The following is an 18,022-nucleotide window of genomic DNA, read 5'->3' on the forward strand; positions in this document are numbered from 1 at the left end:
AATTTCTATTCTTTGTTTGACAACCAAACAGATTAATGTATATATAGACACTTAGAAGAAGTACTCTTCGTGAGTTTGGTATATATTGACCCTCAAAATCAAATACACTAACAAAAGCAAATCGAAGTAACACGAAGCGGCAATTTGTACCTGAAATGTTCACGAATCGTGCACAAACTGGAGGAAATCTTAAGCTCGACAGAATAGATTAATCCTAAATAGATTGAAGCTTATATTTTCGGACCTCTACTGAACTTCACTATTAAGTGTTATGTTCAGTGCAATCCTTACACGCAAGTTTTACCTGCCATATAGCCCTCAAAGAAAAACGTGATCTACTCAGCTTTTCTACGCATATCTACAAAGAATTCATTGACTGTGCAGTGAACCGTTTAGCCTGATGATTTGAATATGAATATGTTAGGATAGCACAAATACTAAATATTTGCTTGAGTCTGTAGCGTGGAGTCGAGTCGAAATTGACTATGAACACCACTACCAAGAAACACGTGCCAAGTAGATCAGAAGGCGTAGGTTGAACGTAACCAAATAAATCCATTAAATCCCCGAGAAGCCAAATATCAGAAGGCAATTAATAGACCAAGTCGAGTTATATTTGCTGGCGATCTCGTGGCATCGAGAGGATACCGAGATCGTGCCAGGATACAACCTTGGTTACAGAAGGTAACCGAATTCGCGCGAAGTTACAATCGAAGTGCGAGAATAAGAATGGAAGTACAATATAGCTGTCATTAGCACAGTCAAACAAAAGCACGTTAAAACAAACACTGGTACAGTTGGTTATAATAATAATTGTTTTTATTAAACCAGTCGTGTTCTCGTGATAAATGTGAGTCACTACAGGAGCCCCCCGCTAGAAAGGGTTTACACTTTCGATAAATAGCGGTTTAAATCGTGGGACTGATCGGCTGACGAGCGATTGTAGGACGGAAGAATTGGCGAACAGGAAAGCGATCGTTGATCGTCGAGTTGCCAACGAAGGTCGTTTTCGGAGAACGGTACCAGGAGCGATGTGTTGTATGTATTGCTTGAGTTGGCATGCTACACCAGAGTGGTTTGTATCCAGAATCTGAAGAGGGCGTTCGTAGGGAATGCGGAGCAGAAACGCTGCAGACGAAGGACGAAACCAAGTTGAGCCAAGAGACCAGGAGCGACCGTAACGACCAAGTTCGAGACCAAGCGTATGCCAAGCATTCGAAACCAATATATCGACTGAGTACGTTGACAAGAGCGTGGGTGACCAGGCCAGCTTTCGCCAAAGTTGACTGAAGTCGACGGAACCAAACGGAGATGGTCGAAGGCGTGGGCTCAGGAAACAAAAAGAAAATCAAAAAAAGAAGAATGTAGCATGCGTGTAGTATAGGAATAATCCTACACCGTATCGGTTGTTGACTGCGCGACTATTCGCGGAAGCGTACGGGCAACCGTACTCGGCGACCGGAACGTGAGACGGCAGTCTCGTTCGCGTCGCGTGAGCCTGCAATCTCATCCGAAGTCAAGGGCGGCGTGGTCTGCTGATCTGGACGTGAGACTGTCGTCTCATCGGTAGACGGTGCAGATGACGCGTGCTGTTGACTGGGACGTGAGAATGAGGTCTCAGATGTATCTAGCGTGGGACCTGAAGATGGTTTGAGGATCCTGCTAGTAGGTTTGCTAGGTCTAGCATTGAATCTCAGGTTATCAGATAGGGCACTGTCATCGACGTGTGCTGGTTTGAGACGATCAATGCTGACGATCTCGACGCGGCCGTGTCGATCAACCTTGAAGGTCTTTTCGTGACGAGCGATCACGCGAAAAGGGCCTATCTAAGGTTGTTGCAAAGGTTTGCGTACCGAATCTACTCGTATGAAAACATGTGAACAGGTAGATAACTCTCGAGGGAGAGCGACCTGTCGATGTTGTATTCGAGTTGACACCGGAGACAGCGTTCGCATAAATGCAGACAGTCGTTGAACGTAGTCTGATTTAGCGAAATCATGTCTGCTCCGTGGTGTGAAGAATTCCCCGGGCAGACGCAATGTCGTGCCGTATACAAGTTCAGCGGCGGAACATTGGATATCTGCCTTTAAACTCGTTCTGATACCTAAAAGAACGAGCGGTAAGATTTTGTACCAGTCGTCGTTTTCGTGTGCTCGAAGAGGACTTTTAAGTTGACGGTGAAACCTTTCCACTAAACCGTTTGAAGCTGGATGGTAGGCGGTAGTGCGTATGCGTTCCGTACCAAGCAGCCGAGTAAGTGAGGAGAATAGTGCGGACTCAAATTGTTGTCCTCGGTCAGTCGTGACAGTCGAGGGACAACCGTATAGAGCTATCCATCGTTCTACGAAGCGGTGAGCAACTGTCTCCGCCGTGATAGACGTGATGGGTATAGCTTCGGGCCATCTGGTGAAGCGGTCGATGCACGTGAGTATGTGATCATACCCGTGCGATGGTGGCAGTGGTCCTACAATGTCTAAGTGAACGTGATCGAAGCGAGCATCAGGCGTAGCGAATGTACCGAGGGGGGCGGCTACGTGCCTGTGCACTTTTGATCGTTGACATTGTAAGCATTGCTTAGCCCACATACGAACATCTTTATTCATGGACGGCCAGACGTATCGTGCAGCGATGAGGCGTAATGTAGCTGCGATACCTGGGTGAGATAATCCATGCAGGGCATCGAATACGAGACGGCGATAAGCAGAGGGTACGATGGGTCGAGGAAGACCGGTAGAAGTATCACATAGAATGGTGCCAGAAGTCGTGGCTAGAGGTACTTCCTGATACTGAAGGGACGTAGAGTGTGGTGCTTTTGTACAGCTGGGATCGTTTGCTTGGGCAGCGGCCATAGCAGGAAGATCGAGCACCGGCAGGGTAACTGCATTCATTTGGATTCGTGATAGAGCATCGGCAGCACAGTTCGACTTGCCTTGGATGTGACGAAGGTCTGTCGTGAACCGGGAGATATGGTCCAAATGTCTGCACTCTCGTGGTGAGTAGCGGTCAGACTTGGTATGCAAAGCATATGTTAAGGGCTAATGGTCGGTGAATAAGATGAATCGACGTCCTTCTACTGCGTGCCGAAAATGTTTGATGGCGCAGTAGGCTGCTAGCAGCTCGCGACCAAAAGCGCTATATCTCGTCTCCGTGGTAGTAAGGCGTCGTGAGAAAAACTCGAGGGGTTGCCAACTACCGGAGATGTTTTGTTGCATGACTGCTCCTATAGCAACGTCGGATGCATCAACCGCTATACTAAGCGTGGCTGATGGATCGGGATGGGCGAGAAGAGTGGCTTGCGCAAGAGCCGTTTTGATTTCAGTGAATCCAGTACGTGCAGAATCGTTCATTTCTAATCTGCGTGGGTTGCCGCGTAGTAAGTCGGTTAGTGGTAGTAACCGTTCTGCCGCGTGTGGGATGAAACGACGGTAGAAGTTAACCAAACCGAGAAAAGCCTTCAGTTCCTTGAGTGAGGACGGCACGTTGTACTCCTTTATTGCTTGCACTTTGTCCTCACAAGGTAGGATACCCTCTTGCTTGATAACATGACCCAGAAATATTATTTCTCGTTTACCTAACTCGCATTTGTCTGGGTTAACTACTATTCCATTATCCGAAAGGCGTTGGAATAATAGCGTAAGATGTTGATAATGTTCATCTACGTTTGATGATGCGATTAGCAGGTCATCAATATAGACGTGAACAAAATCGAGGTCTCGTACAATGCTATCGATAAACCTTTGAAAAGCTTGAGCAGCATTCCGTAATCCAAATGGCATTCGTAGGAACTCAAACAAACCGAAAGGAGTCGTGATAGCGGTCTTTTCGATATCTTCAAGAGCGACTGGGATCTGATGATATGCTCGTACCAGATCGATCTTAGAAAAGATAGTCGTGCCCTTGAGCGATGCCGTGATGTTGTGTATGTGGGGGATGGGGTAGCTATCAAAGCGCGTAACTACGTTTAGAGCTCGGTAGTCGCCGCATGGTCTCCAACTAACCCCATCTTTTTTGCGCACCATGTGTAGAGGAGAGGCCCATGGACTGTGAGAAGGACGAATAATACCAGTAGCTAGTAAATTGTCAAACTCACGCTTAGCAAAAGCTAATTTGTCCGGTGCCAGTCGGCGAGGTCGTGCCGTGACTGGCGGTCCGCGGGTGACTATGTGGTGTACCACACGATTGGTCACCGATAGAAGCTCCTCAAGTGGTTTAGTGAGTACGGGGAATTTCTCGAATAAAGCGTGGAATTTATCGTCACGCGAGTAAAAAGTGCCGAGGATTCGGTACGCGTTCATATGGGCTTTACAGCCCATGAATTTGCTGTTCGACGAAGTATCGATTAGCTGCAGCCTACGTGAATCGACAAGTAATTCATAGTGCTGTAGAAAATCGATACCTAGTATGGCTGTGGGAACATCAGCAATGATGAACGTCCACAGATACCGTCGTCGGTTGCCCAGGTTGACCGCGAGTTGTCGTGTACCGTAGGTAGGAATGACTGAGCCATTCGCAGCGCGTAGTCGAAGCACTGTGGCTTGTGACTTGCTGCTACCTCGTGGTACGACAGAAACTTGGGCCCCAGTGTCTACTAGGAACCTAGCGTTTGTGCGATAATCGTGCACATAGAATAGGCGACCAACCTGTGGAGAAGGGCCGGCGAGTACGGCCGCTTTTACTCACCGGCGCTGGCGTTTCCCGCCTTGTATGAACATGGTACTCGACAACGGCGGGCGCCAGACCCGAAGGACCTGTGGAACCAGCACCAACTGTCACTCGCTTCCGTAGCCGCCTTTCGGCGTGGCCTGGAAGATGCCCTTTTGGGCGAGTGGTGACGGGTTTGCGAGAACTTGAGCGAGCTCGGGGGACGTAGGGTTGGGGTACGTTACAACGGTCTCGAAAACTAAGACGTGTGTGAATACACCCGGCCCTGTCACCATGAGCTGAGGAATGACCGGCGTCCATGTCTACTTTAGGACGTGCCGTCGAAGCAACTACATAGGTGTCTCTATTGCTAGTCCTCGCCAAAATTTTGTCTGCTATGAGGGCTACCTGGTTAAGCGGTGAGTCCTCGAGCAGTGCCGTCACAGTAGGTTGGATATGGGCTGGTAGTGACTCGAGCCATAATTCCTTAACTATCTCCGAGTCAGATGCTGTTGGTCCTGCAAGAGATTGCAGGCGCGTGAGGTGATGGCTTGGTTTAGCATCACCCAGGGGGTGACGTGCTAACAGGGTCCTCAATCGTTTCTCCCTCGATGGGAGGAAATGTCGGAGAATTGCCTTCTTGAGGCGGTCATAAACATTAGGCACGTTAGAATTGAGGACGACCTCACGAACAGCTACTAAATGGTCCCCGGGTAATGATTCGAGAGCGTAGGCGTATTTTTGCCTTTGGCTCGTGATGCGACGAGTCTCGAACTGAGACTCTAATGCAGCAAACCAGACCTCAGGGTCGTGGGGGATAAATGATACAGGTCGAAAGTGAATGGCCTGTACGTCTGAGTCTATAACATTAATAGTATTCTTGTCGCTATCCGTCATGTCGTGTATATTATATATTAAAAATTAATATGAAAATATACGACAGATGTGGATAGATAAATAACAGACTCACCAAACTGGCTTCTTTGGAAGATTTGACCAGAGGTTGAGGCGTGTTCCAAACTTTGGGATCACCAATTGTAGCGTGGTGTCGAGTCGAAATTAACTGTGAACACCACTACCAAGAAACACGTGCCAAGTAGATCAGAAGGCGTAGGTTGAACGTAACCAAATAAATCCATTAAATCCCCGAGAAGCCAAATATCAGAAGGCAATTAATAGACCAAGTCGAGTTATATTTGCTGGCGATCTCGTGGCATCGAGAGGATACCGAGATCGTGCCAGGATACAACCTTGGTTACAGAAGGTAACCGAATTCGCGCGAAGTTACAATCGAAGTGCGAGAATAAGAATGGAAGTACAATATAGCTGTCATTAGCACAGTCAAACAAAAGCACGTTAAAACAAACACTGGTACAGTTGGTTATAATAATAATTGTTTTTATTAAACCAGTCGTGTTCTCGTGACAAATGTGAGTCACTACAAGTCTATCAAATTTATTGGTGATTGTATTATTGGTTGTGGCGCATATATATTTGGTGCCCTCTTGTACCAATATTTATGTGTTCAAATAATTAAATAAATGTATTATTGGTGTATATTCATCTGACCTTCGAGGAGGAATGAAAAGTCAAGTTCATCTTACTACTTAATAACACCCAACCTCGGAAAAAAATATTTTTTCTGCTTCAAATTGATTTTATTTGTACCAGTAAATGTAGTTAGTCATCATTCCCTTCTATAAAATTCGTTGAAAGTGAAACTTCGAGATTATATATGATGCAGTTGTGATGTAGTAAAAAGAACACTAGTGGGGACAAATAAATGTACTTAACACAAAATCACAGCACTTGTTAATAAAATCTAACAATCATATAGTAAATGCTTAACTGGCAAAATGTTCATCAATTGTCTCAAAATGACTCAGACTTCATTGTTCTTGCATTTTCATATAAATTACATTCTGTTCACGACTAACGTCATATACTTCTTATGCCGATATAAGTAGCACACACCACAGTGAAACTAATTGGCTTATAACCGAAAATGAACTTTAGTATGATATCACTTAGTCTGTTATTTTCATCATAAATGATGAAAATATGATTTATCGATTGTTGATGAAAGCAATGTACTTTCTAGACTAACTATGAAACAAAATACAGTGTAGATACAATTACACCATTATCTGTTTGCTCGTAACATTCACAGCTATATATTAATCTTCAGTTATACGTGCATCTTGAGAGTTCTTTCAAAGTTCACCTGAAATACGGATGTCGAGGTCTTTCTAATTTCTGATATTATTATTACGTAATTTATTCATTAAGTACGGGTTTATGTAATCATATTTAGGCCATTGTATTTGTGTGGGAGCTAATCAAACTATCATATCATTGCATAAGACAGATACGGTAGAATCAAATTATTTCTATGGGGAGAACACCTCCAAAACAACGTCTAATGATAACATTATTTTCTATAATACCTAAAATTTGGTTGTTGAATCAACGAAATCAAAAGACTGCAGATTTGAGTTGATTAAATTTTGTAAACGATATTATGGATTGGTTTTAGTAAAACGTCTAATGAAAAGCAGGAATCACTGGATGACTGTTTCGTCCTAAAAAGGACATTTTAGTGGCAGTGCTCATTCAAGACCTGACAGGGGATCGGACCCAGGAACTTCGGGTCCAGAAATTGAATGAATTGGGTGCAAGTAGAATATTATTTACAGAAAAAGAAATGATGGTATCTGCTGACAGAAAAACAGAATACCCACTTGTTGTGGATTGTATCATATAGTTGGAATGCAGATGCACTCAGCTGACAATGGCCAAACAAAACGAGACGTAAGCACAGAATCCCACTGTCAGCTATCATCCAATCTTACAAGTTTACTCACTGTTTTAGAAGCAAAATTTTTTGCGTTGTCACCTATAAATACTATTTAGTTCTTGAGTTCATGGAAAAATGGTTGTAAGATCAATATACGGTTATTTTATGTACTGAACTTTTGTTATAATTAACCACAAATTAATTGTCATAAGTAGTAGAGAAAGACCTTTCGGAAATGTATGATTTACTTCTCTCATATTTCAAATAATTATTCATGGTTAAATTCAACTTTATGATATATCAATTGTCCACGTATTTTCCTGGTTAAAACGAAATAAATAGATTGTCTTGTGAATTTAAAATGAATCCAACTTGATACTTCGTAATTTTATTGAATCTGATAAGCTACTTATTGCTATAATGAGTAGAACATTTGAATATAACGGAAAAGTGTTTGACAAACTTTTTGTCTAGGAAATTTACCTAATATAGGTCTTTGCAACGAGATGATTTAGAGCTCGAAAAGAGTACTGCTGTAGGATTTTTTTAAAAAGAGAACTAGAGTTAGCCAAACAAAGACATGGTATTGGTTTAGGAGGTCATTGACTGTTGGTCCGAGCCATGTTAGTAGATGCACACTATTTCGTTGGGGTCCGCGGGTTAACCGCGATAAGTATTTGGAGACGCGTATGAATTCATCCCTTATCTTTCTCTCGATCTTGTATTTAAACTTTTTCATACATACCATTTTACTCTGTCTTTATTCTCAACGACTAGTTTGGTTTTATTGTTATTTCCACTACATTATGTCGATTGCTTAAGCTGTACATAGCTATCACGCCGTGTCGATATAGTATGATAACTTAACCCATATCATATCCATACCAGGTTCTACTTCGATCACAGTCGTTTATCACGAAAAAGATCTCATCTTCCACTGAAACAAGCAATATACTTATAGTTTACTCTAATTGCTGTTTGGTTTTGAAAGAAATCCTATCTATCAGAGAAAGCAATACACACGAATATGGTCACTTTGTAAAAGAGAAAAACAGTTTGCGACAGTAGTGTTTACAGTCTGAAAGGAATTTGAAGGTGGTTTACAATTATCATGTCATCTTTTAATAATACTGTGATTAATATTAGTCAGTAGTTGTATGTGTTTTACTGAAGATGACAATTAAGAGAGAAGTAAAATCCGTCACTGCTAAGTGATATTTGCACATTCATTATTTTTGCTTTCTAAATTAATTTGGCACGTAAACGGTCAAAAGGTGCACTTTAACATCAGTATTAATAATGTGTGTTTTTTACTGTGTGACAAGTAACTGACTAATTTTGTCCAACTTCGAATTATATGTTTATATTCATAAACTTTCCCTTGCATCTTTATCTTCAATTCATAACTACTCATTGTCAAAAAATAGATGAATTGAGAATGTTTCAGTTATTAAACATTTCGAAAACTTGTTGATATCAAGAAATCAGCTGTGATATTAATAAAAATCTGTCACTGATAAACACTTTCAAAACGGTGACAACATGAAACATCTTTAAGTACATACATGCTACGCGTACACAGATATATATAGAAGAATATTACAATCAATGGTTCGGAACATTGGTTTACATGTTTCGGAATTATTCATAATAATAATAATGCAAATGCATCCACTATTAGTTTTCCCATAGAGCTGAAGTTTAAATTTATCTTACCCACTTTCTTTCTTGGATCAAATTGTCTATGGATAGTTTTTTCTATTGTGACTGACACTGTTACTACATCAACTAGGCTAATAATTTCGTCTTACTATAATGATTTGGTATGGAGACTTAAAACGATGCATATATGTTACAGGCTCCATGTTGTCTATGATCAATATTCAGTCATTGTAAGTGGACATGATCGAACAAAGTTAAAGACTTTAAGGCTAGTCAGGCATAAATTCCCAAGGTGCTTCCATCATCAACTTACAACAATTAACGAACTATTTGAAAAATAAATCTTTATCTTTTAGCTTTAACCCAGAAAATGACACCAAAAATTGCCTTTCAACGTATATGTTATATCCTAGTGAAGATTAAATAACGGGTAACTTCTGAGAACTATTAATAGACTAATAGTATATACATAATCTTACTGTATAACTATTCAGTAACTAGATTATATATATACATATATTCCTCTTATTATAAGCTTTATTTTGACCTATGGACTATGATTTACTATTCTTAAATCATATTCAGTTTATTAATTAATGACTCCCACAATCACGGCCACTTTTTTACTTGATCTTATACAAATGTTATTTCCTATTTTATGGTGTGATGTGGTCTGTTTGGGTTGTATATAAACCAGTTATGTTTGAAACAAATGATTCATATAGTGAAAGCTGGTATTGGTGTTCTGGACTCAACTGGCGGGGCTAGGAGGAGAAAGGACCAACAAGAACACTAGGCTACTCATACCGGTCGATAAGTTTGGCACAGCTCTAAGATTGTCGTATTCTGATTGGTGAATAAGTCACGTGATAATTAGCACGGCTAGAAGTCACAACACTATATCAGGAGAAATTCGCGATTAATCTTTATGAAATGAAGTGATCTTTGCACAGTTTTAGTAAAAGCCGTTTAATGTTAGGTAGTTGTAAGTAGTCGACAGGAAACCCTGGTTATGTGACAGCTGGCACTCATCAGCAAGATTCGGAACGTGACCTGGATAACTCACCTCAAAAATTGAAACAGTGATACAGGCCCATATTTCACAGGTAGCACCAGTTCCTTCAAAACTATAGGTGCACCGTATTACCAAATGCTAAACAGCACGAAATTTAGGTCCAGGGTCTCTTGTCAACTACCACCACCTTACATCTCAGCAGTGTACGCAAAATCGAGTCACTTGGACCAGTGGCTAAATTTTAACCTTGTCGATAGAAATCGGCCAGTACTGAAGGAGGACATGTTGTGGATGCGGAGGAATAGACCAATAATTATCACGTTAAGTCCAATGGTGTCCTTGGACTTTAGATGGACATTTCCTATTGGTCGATATCTGTTCACTTGTTGAATATTGTACAAAATGTTTTCTATTTTTATGGTACGATGTGGTATGCTTGATTGGTATATAAACAAAGTATGTTTGAAATATAATGATTCATATCTCCGAGGCTGTGGCTTGTGTTCTGGACTCAACTGACTGGGCTAGACAGGGAAGCGAGACCAATCGAGACTCTAGGCCGTCCGTTCGTGTATACGTGTCACTGTAATCGACCGATAAATACGCTGTTCTCTAATTTTCCAGTCAAGGACACAACAATTAGCACAGGGTAAAAATCGACCGCAACTTAAAGCCATAACAGGACATGACATTGGTGACTACTTATTAATTAACCAATTGTTAAGACCTTCTTAGAAAAGTACGGTAGAAAAATTCTAATTGGGTTTCACTGATTTCGAGTGCTGCCAAGTTGTATCTCCTCATTTCCGTTGCTATTTAACTAGTCTTCCCGGTCTCCTACATTGTCTGGACGCTCCATGTACCTATAAAAGTTGTTGCTCTGATTGTTAGAAAGAGAATAGCCATCGTGACTTCCGAAGAATCTCGGCTTTCATCCTAAGGCGTCATAATTCTTCCCTCAACTCCCAGGGCAGAGTTTAAATGGTTTAGTTTGGTTGGCGTTTTTTAGAAAGATTTTTTTCTACAGGATGGGGTTGCCGACCCAATGTCCAACCATCCTCCTTTACCCGGGCTTGAGACAGGCAGTAACTCTAGGAGAGCTACAGGTGGAGTAGGTCCTTACTTCTCCCATAACTCTAATTACCAGTACCCTACATTACTCCTAAATTTACCAATTAAGCATTAACTAAGAATAATCAGAATTCGATTAACTAAACTAGCAGTAATATATATGACAATTGTCTGTTGAGATGTTGCGATCAATAACCGCTTCTGAACAGCATTAAATTTAAACGGCACGGAATTGGGAGCACTTTGATGAACTTAGTTTAAGAAATGATATGGTGACTAACTTGATGAGGGGCACTAACGAGTCGGAAACAATTCCTCATCCCACCTAACCAGTTTGATGGAAAATCGATTGAGAAGCTAGTCAAGCCTGAAATGGTCGCCCGATTTGCAACGAGTTTTAAGATCGGTAACTATATTGACTGGAAATTTTAAGCTAGATTTTCACTCAGGTCAGTAGTAGTTCGGTGGACACTACTAAACACCAGTCTTAGTACAAAAAGCCTTGTAATAAGCTTTTGCGAACAAAAATGATTTGCAGTTTGATGGAAAAAAACCAATTAGACTTTCGGTTAACTTAATTCAGAAATATGACATACTAAAGAACTTATCTCAAGATATCAAGCCACCAAAAACCAATATTGGTTATTACACCCTGAAGTTATTCATACTAAATCGATATCAACCCCTGAAAGATAGTAAATAGTTTAAATGATTTATGAAACTTTTAAGACTCTTCATTAATGTCTTTGAATAGATCATGTCGTTCAAAATCGACACCGAACACATTATTTATCTCTTACCATGAATAAAAATCCTATCTATTAAATAATCATAATTTTACTTAAACTCACCTCATTTCTACCTAATACTGAATTAATTTATTTGTTCGACAACTGCTTGTTTCATAGCAACTGTATCCCTAAACTCTAAGGAGGTACTTGATTTCTAGGATGTAAAGGTTATGCGAAAGCACGTTCATTAAGGTTAAGTATGAAGCTAACATAGTACATCGAAAACGTACGTGGAATTCGGAGTCGTATTAAAAATTAAAGTTTACGCTAACCGTGAGACTCAATTAAAGACCTTCGTTTGGTTTGGCATCACTTCCAACTCAACACAGAGCCACATCTCTATTCATTAATTCCAATACGCCAGTAAAATTCCTAATGGGACGGATGATGGAGCATTTTTGCTGCATGAAAACGCTATTTTAAGGTATTTAGTTTCTCAGTTACAACTAGTCTCATGCCTATTCCAAATGAGTCTAATGAGCACTTGGTTTAAGTCGTATTGAGGACAATAAATTAACAACTTTTCAAAAACATCTCCAATTTACGCTACATGTAATAAATATGAGTTGTTTCGTTTGGGATAAAGCGCTCAAAATCAAATAGGGTTTCACATGTTAATTAGATTGATATAATACTTGAATAGATCATACTAAGCACTTCTATAACAATTCCTGAAGATTCTATGTATTCTGAAACTTGAGCATTAGCAGGAAAGTGAAATACCTTGAAAATAAAATACTTCAAGCGTCCATCATAATAATTTCAAGAAACTGTTCATCTCGTGAGTATACCTATGGATTAGGACCTGGAGCAAGCAACTAGACAAAAGTGTATCACCAGCACAATGTAAACTAATTGACCTTTGAGCAAACCGAATTAGTATTTTTAAGGGAACTATATATCCTGACATCTAAACAGCTGACAATGAGTTGTATATCACTTGGTAGAGTATATACGTCTGGTCGATCACACAGATAAGAACCATTGACGATTTCTAACTAATTTCACAAATCACTATATAGACACAGACTTAGTCAAACACTGGATCACGGTAGACCCAGTATCAAAGCTTAGCATTATGGTTAGTGAGCAGGGATTTTCCAGTAGATAGTACAGCAGAATAAATAAGATTAATTTACGACCACTGTTTACCATACAGCCAACTCGCCCTTACTTTATTCATCTCCGTTACCCGAGAAAACTATCCACTGGATTATAACTGAAACTCAGAAATATTTGATAATCGTTTTCTATAGCTATCTAACCATGAGACAGCATCCGAAAGTAGTATCGTTTATCACCACACAGATATTTGAGTAAGATTTATTAACTTTACACGGTGCGTCAATAAAGTTTATATGAAATGAAGCTTGATAATCTTGCAGTTATTTAATGTCTTATTACGAAACAAAACCCGTAACTCTTCATGTTGAACAGAAAGTAGTGAGTAAATACTTGCATTTCACATCGTCACAGTTTTCCGACAAAAACTACCATTCTAACTTCGGATGATAACTCATTTTTAATAACATGGCTTTGTTGTATGAATTAAAATCTCTACTTCCCCAGCACCTTAAAAAACAATACCTCTCGGGGTATATACACGTATTTATGTGGGACTAGATTTAACCAATACTGTTGGGTAGTCCCAGACAACTTACACGCAGAGAAGCAATTACAAATTTTGCAACGTGGGTGTCAGGTTGCGTGGACCTTTGTAATAATTAAGTCACATTCAGGAAAAAAACAAGGATGGATAAATACCAAACCACTGAAGGTTGGACGAGCAAGAACAGCTAGACACACAACTAGCCAAATGTAGGACCTGAAGACTTCGTTAGTTGATAGAGAACCATGTGACAATTTGTGGCCGTGGCAACACAGGACTTTTATTATATCATAGTAACCAGCTACATGCAAACGTTGTAGTTAGTTATGAGTAAATACATAATTTAACCTGATCCAAAATATTAGACATATGGCTAAATACCAATAAGGAACTAAAAACAGGAACATATAACCATGGCAATATGAAGTGACAGTAGGAAGATTGTAATAAATTTACCACTTTTACGTTACAGTACGAGACAACAGCTTTGCTCGCAAAGTAGAAACAGTTAATATGAAAACTTATTACGCACTGGCAAGATTCCTAGTTTGTATTGATATAGTTTACCTTAAGTCAAGAATACCAGAAATTGTTGAATTATCCAATCATGTATATTAAGATAATTAAAAACCAGCACTCTCCTTCATTAGTTGCTTTTTCATCTTTTTCTTAGATTCTTTCTTCTTTACTAACTGTGGTGCAGCTGCAGGGACCTTAGGGACAATATCATCTTTCGTAGCAAGTATGACTTCTACATGGCATGGTGAGCACATGTAAGGATTAATACGACCATGGGCACGATAAGTACGACGTCGCATTTTAGGTGCTTGGTTTACCTAGCCGAGTCATAAGAAAATAGGGATGTTACCTGAATGTGTTTGATATACAAACGACTGGCTTCTCCTCCTTTTATATCTTTGTATACACCATTGCTGAATGCATTGTGCAGAAGCTGAAGAAGCATCTGAGCAGACTTCTTAGGCCATCTACCCTGAGTTGTTTTCCAGACTTTTGCCTGAGCATGACGACCAACGCCACCATTGAATCGTCGGAAAGGAATAATCTCTTTCTTCTCAATGACATTTTTCAAGTAAGTTTGAGCTCGCTGGAGAGTCATCCCCTTAAAAGTTAATGAGTAAATGTGTTTTTAGATACCTTTACTGCACACGCACACTCATGCATGTTTTTGAAATGAGTCCTTAGATACGGGATTCTTGCTTTGCAAGTTTTACTTTCATCTTCATCCTTGGGTTCCCACGAGTACTTTACCATTATCCCTAAGATTAAACGGCGCCGAAAAACGTGGACGATCAAACTGCCCGCTCACAATAACTGTGAGACAAAAAACAACGTCGAGCTTAAATGGGTTCAAATTTCACTTGGAGTATTTAATACCTTCGGAATTAGGAGACAGTTTGGGGCCGACCACCGTATATATAATAACAGGAGTATCTTTTTGCCGCCGTTCATCACTTAACAAACCAGAGGATATAGTGAAGTTTCACTCTCGAGCCTTAGGTGGAAAATGACTTACACTGCTCAAATTTGTTCTTAGTATGAACTTGATATCTGAACCATACATAAATCCTTTATTGTCCTCCATAAATCAAACAATATTGTTTCACAAAGAGTTGAAACTGAAATGTTACTTAGAATAATGAAAAAAGCCTGTTACGGTAAATAAATCACCAAAATAAGTAGTCCAGAAAATTTTCGACATTGCTGCCAACCTCTTAGGTTTTGTTGGATACATCATATCGGAATGCGCTCGGTCACGTATCTTCACCAGATCACTAGTAGGGATGCCGCGCTTAGCATTTTGTCAGTTTACTTGAAACTTTACTCAAAGTGTCGACAATCTTCTAGACATATTCATCAAACTCAATCATCCATAACCTCTGATTTGACCGGGTTGGTTGGTGTTACAGACAAAACTGTTGTCAAACTGAGTATATGTGGCATCTTTCTACTCGACGACGCAAACACCAATCATCTCCAACATGTTTAACAGTAAGTTGTCAAACGCTATAATGTATGCGAAATTCTATTAGGAACAGCTCGAAATTCAAAGTTCAAGAAAGTAGGCCAACAAATAAACTCATATTTATAATGTTAGTGTTAAACACAAAAACTGGTATTAAATAGTTAACTAAATTTGGTGAACTTGTAGCATTAAATAAATCCCCAAAGTCAATAGTCCTACAAGTCTTCAACATTCGATGCTGACCACATTATTTTTAATGAGCTGATGGCGCTCGGTCACGCATCCTCACCAGATGACGAGTGGGAACTCTGTGCTCAACTTCTACAACCGGTAGCCAGATTAGATCAGTTACTTCTCGGTATGTTGATAGCCTACCAATTATACCTTCGAAACTCTTCGCTTCTGACTTCTGATTTCACTGGGTAAGATGTTTTCAAAGTCCGAAAACTTTTGACATTCTTAAGCTCCTTCAAAACCTGGATCATAGGTGATTGTCTCGATAACGAACTATTCTCGGATATTTCATACAGACAGATTGTGCTTTTTGATACGAATCCTTCCTTACATGTTATCAAATCTTGTCCTTTAGAGAAAACATCTGAAATATATTTTCGAGTAACATACAACGTCTAACCTTACAACAAAGCCCACAAATTGGGAGCTGTAGCTTCCAAGACTACTTCCTATATTTTATTATGTTGTTCTTTAGTATTACCATAAGGACTAAATTCCCAATGTTCACTTCCGCATTATCAGCGGGGCCTAATGAATGAGTAGCGAGGTAAATTTGGTAGTTTTTTGGTTGTGATTTACCCCAGTGAACTCGCATCTCATCAGGATTTGAAAACTACTCACAATACGTTAGCAAATTTGGACAGTTTTTGATTATCATCTCAGTTGAATAATGTGTAATTGGTTACTGAGCGTTCACATAGTGAACATGGGTCTTAGAAGATTTAACTATTAACGAGGTGGATTGTCCTATCATCATAAGAAATATGCATTAGAGTCTGGACAACGTATTGATCATTAACGTCCTCATCTCTTGCTCTCGTTTTGAAGCATGGAAGATTGAGTTTCCTCATTTATTTGAGTGTTGTCGATGTTTTCGGAAAGGTTTTCAGAAAAAAGCTAAATGCGCTTGACTGAGTACTAGTATCCCAATCTTGTGTTTAATTCTCGCAACTCTCCCTTCCTAACTGGTTGAGACCAGTTTATAGGTATAGATTCCTAATCTTTTTCCTTCATCACGCTTTCTTCTAGTGTCCGCTGAACTACGACAGGCAGTTAATGGGCTAATGAGTTAGTGATGTTACAAGTAGAAACCCGACATTTTCAAAATAGCCATTAAATCTCAAGCGTCACATCTTTAATGTTGATTGGTATCATCTGATCGGTTTGAAGAAGTTCCATAGTCTGTTACTGCTGAAGTTTAGCATAACACAATTTAAAGATAGGCTCAGCTCGATCGTAGGACATATTATAGGTTTCTATATCGTATAACAGAATCGTGTAGCTACTTAGCTGACATAGGCCTTCCCGAGAGCTATGCAATACAGTAACTCCTGATCCTGATCTGCACTAACTTTGTAACCAGCATTCATGACACCAAACTTAAACATAACCGTTAAAATTAATTTCACTGTTGCGCTACCTATGCTCATAACTAGACAGGAGTTTAATCATGCTTAGTGTCTTCCCTGATAATGAAATTTTCAGGATTCACAATAAAAGCAGTTTATTATGTTTGTGCCAATTTATCCTCACCTATTTCTTTTGATAAAAGGAACATCCGTAGTTTCATAGATTTAGTGCGATTTCCTATTCAAATAGCAATTCTCCAGATTTTGTTTACATCATAAGTTCTGTGAGATTAATTATTCATTGATTTTTGTCTGTTTGAAGAACCACATATCTTAAAAAAAACGTAGATGACACTAAGGCAAAGGAACCCAGTCTAATTAGCCTCAACATACTATTTAGAGGAAATATTGGTGTAACAAACTATATCAGGTACCTAGGAAATAGTGAAATCAAACAATTACCACCAAGATGACTGAGTGCTTCGAAAGTGCGAATAAATCTTCATCTTTAGACATAATACTAAAAATGAAGGTATTATGTCACAAAGCAATTCATTGTCAAACTAGAGCAGGAATTTGTGTAACAGAGACGAATTCATTCTGTTAACTGAACTTATGTTACTTAAGTGATTAAGAAGATGTTTATTCCAACAGCATTAATTGTTTTCTAAAAGCGAGGTTCCAAAGATCATTCTAGCTATTTAACTAACTACAGCTGTAAAGTTTGTTATCTGAATTTTGTTCCATTTATTTCAAGAGAGGGAAACTGTCATTTTATTATACCAAAAATATCTTACTATGAATTATTTCCAGCCACTTAACATCTCAGCATAAGGCAGGCAATGTCGAGTTATTCAAGTTAGTGATCA

General features: G+C 39.5%; 2 protein-coding genes across 2 annotated transcripts; both read right to left on the reverse strand.

Annotated features, from left to right (window-relative positions):
• Positions 1 to 598: 598 nt before the first annotated feature.
• MS3_00008496 (uncharacterized protein) lies at positions 599 to 5,953 on the reverse strand. Its single transcript, XM_051216833.1, has one exon. It carries the CDS (start codon positions 4,311 to 4,313, stop codon positions 3,036 to 3,038), a length of 1,278 nt encoding a protein of 425 aa, XP_051065451.1. The 5' UTR covers positions 4,314 to 5,953; the 3' UTR covers positions 599 to 3,035.
• Positions 5,954 to 13,840: 7,887 nt separating this feature from the next.
• On the reverse strand, positions 13,841 to 14,922 carry RPL17 (60S ribosomal protein L17). Its single transcript, XM_051219448.1, has 3 exons — positions 14,742 to 14,922; positions 14,455 to 14,706; positions 13,841 to 14,422 (listed from the first exon to the last, which is right to left on the reverse strand). Exons 1-3 carry the CDS (start codon positions 14,856 to 14,858, stop codon positions 14,210 to 14,212), a joined length of 582 nt encoding a protein of 193 aa, XP_051065452.1. The 5' UTR covers positions 14,859 to 14,922; the 3' UTR covers positions 13,841 to 14,209.
• Positions 14,923 to 18,022: the final 3,100 nt, after the last annotated feature.

This window comes from Schistosoma haematobium, chromosome 6 (genome assembly GCF_000699445.3).
Source record: "Schistosoma haematobium chromosome 6, whole genome shotgun sequence".
Taxonomy (NCBI): Eukaryota; Metazoa; Platyhelminthes; class Trematoda; order Strigeidida; family Schistosomatidae; genus Schistosoma; species Schistosoma haematobium.

Coding starts and splice junctions, on each gene's coding strand:
- MS3_00008496 (XM_051216833.1), bottom strand. CDS start 4,313: ATGGGCTGTAAAGCCCATATGAACGCGTACCGAATCCTCGGCACTTTT.
- RPL17 (XM_051219448.1), bottom strand. CDS start 14,858: ATGGTAAAGTACTCGTGGGAACCCAAGGATGAAGATGAAAGTAAAACT. Junction 14,707..14,741: donor AGTGTGCGTGTGCAGTAAAG/GTATCTAAAAAC, acceptor TTAACTTTTAAG/GGGATGACTCTCCAGCGAGC. Junction 14,423..14,454: donor TGTATATCAAACACATTCAG/GTAACATCCCTA, acceptor TGACTCGGCTAG/GTAAACCAAGCACCTAAAAT.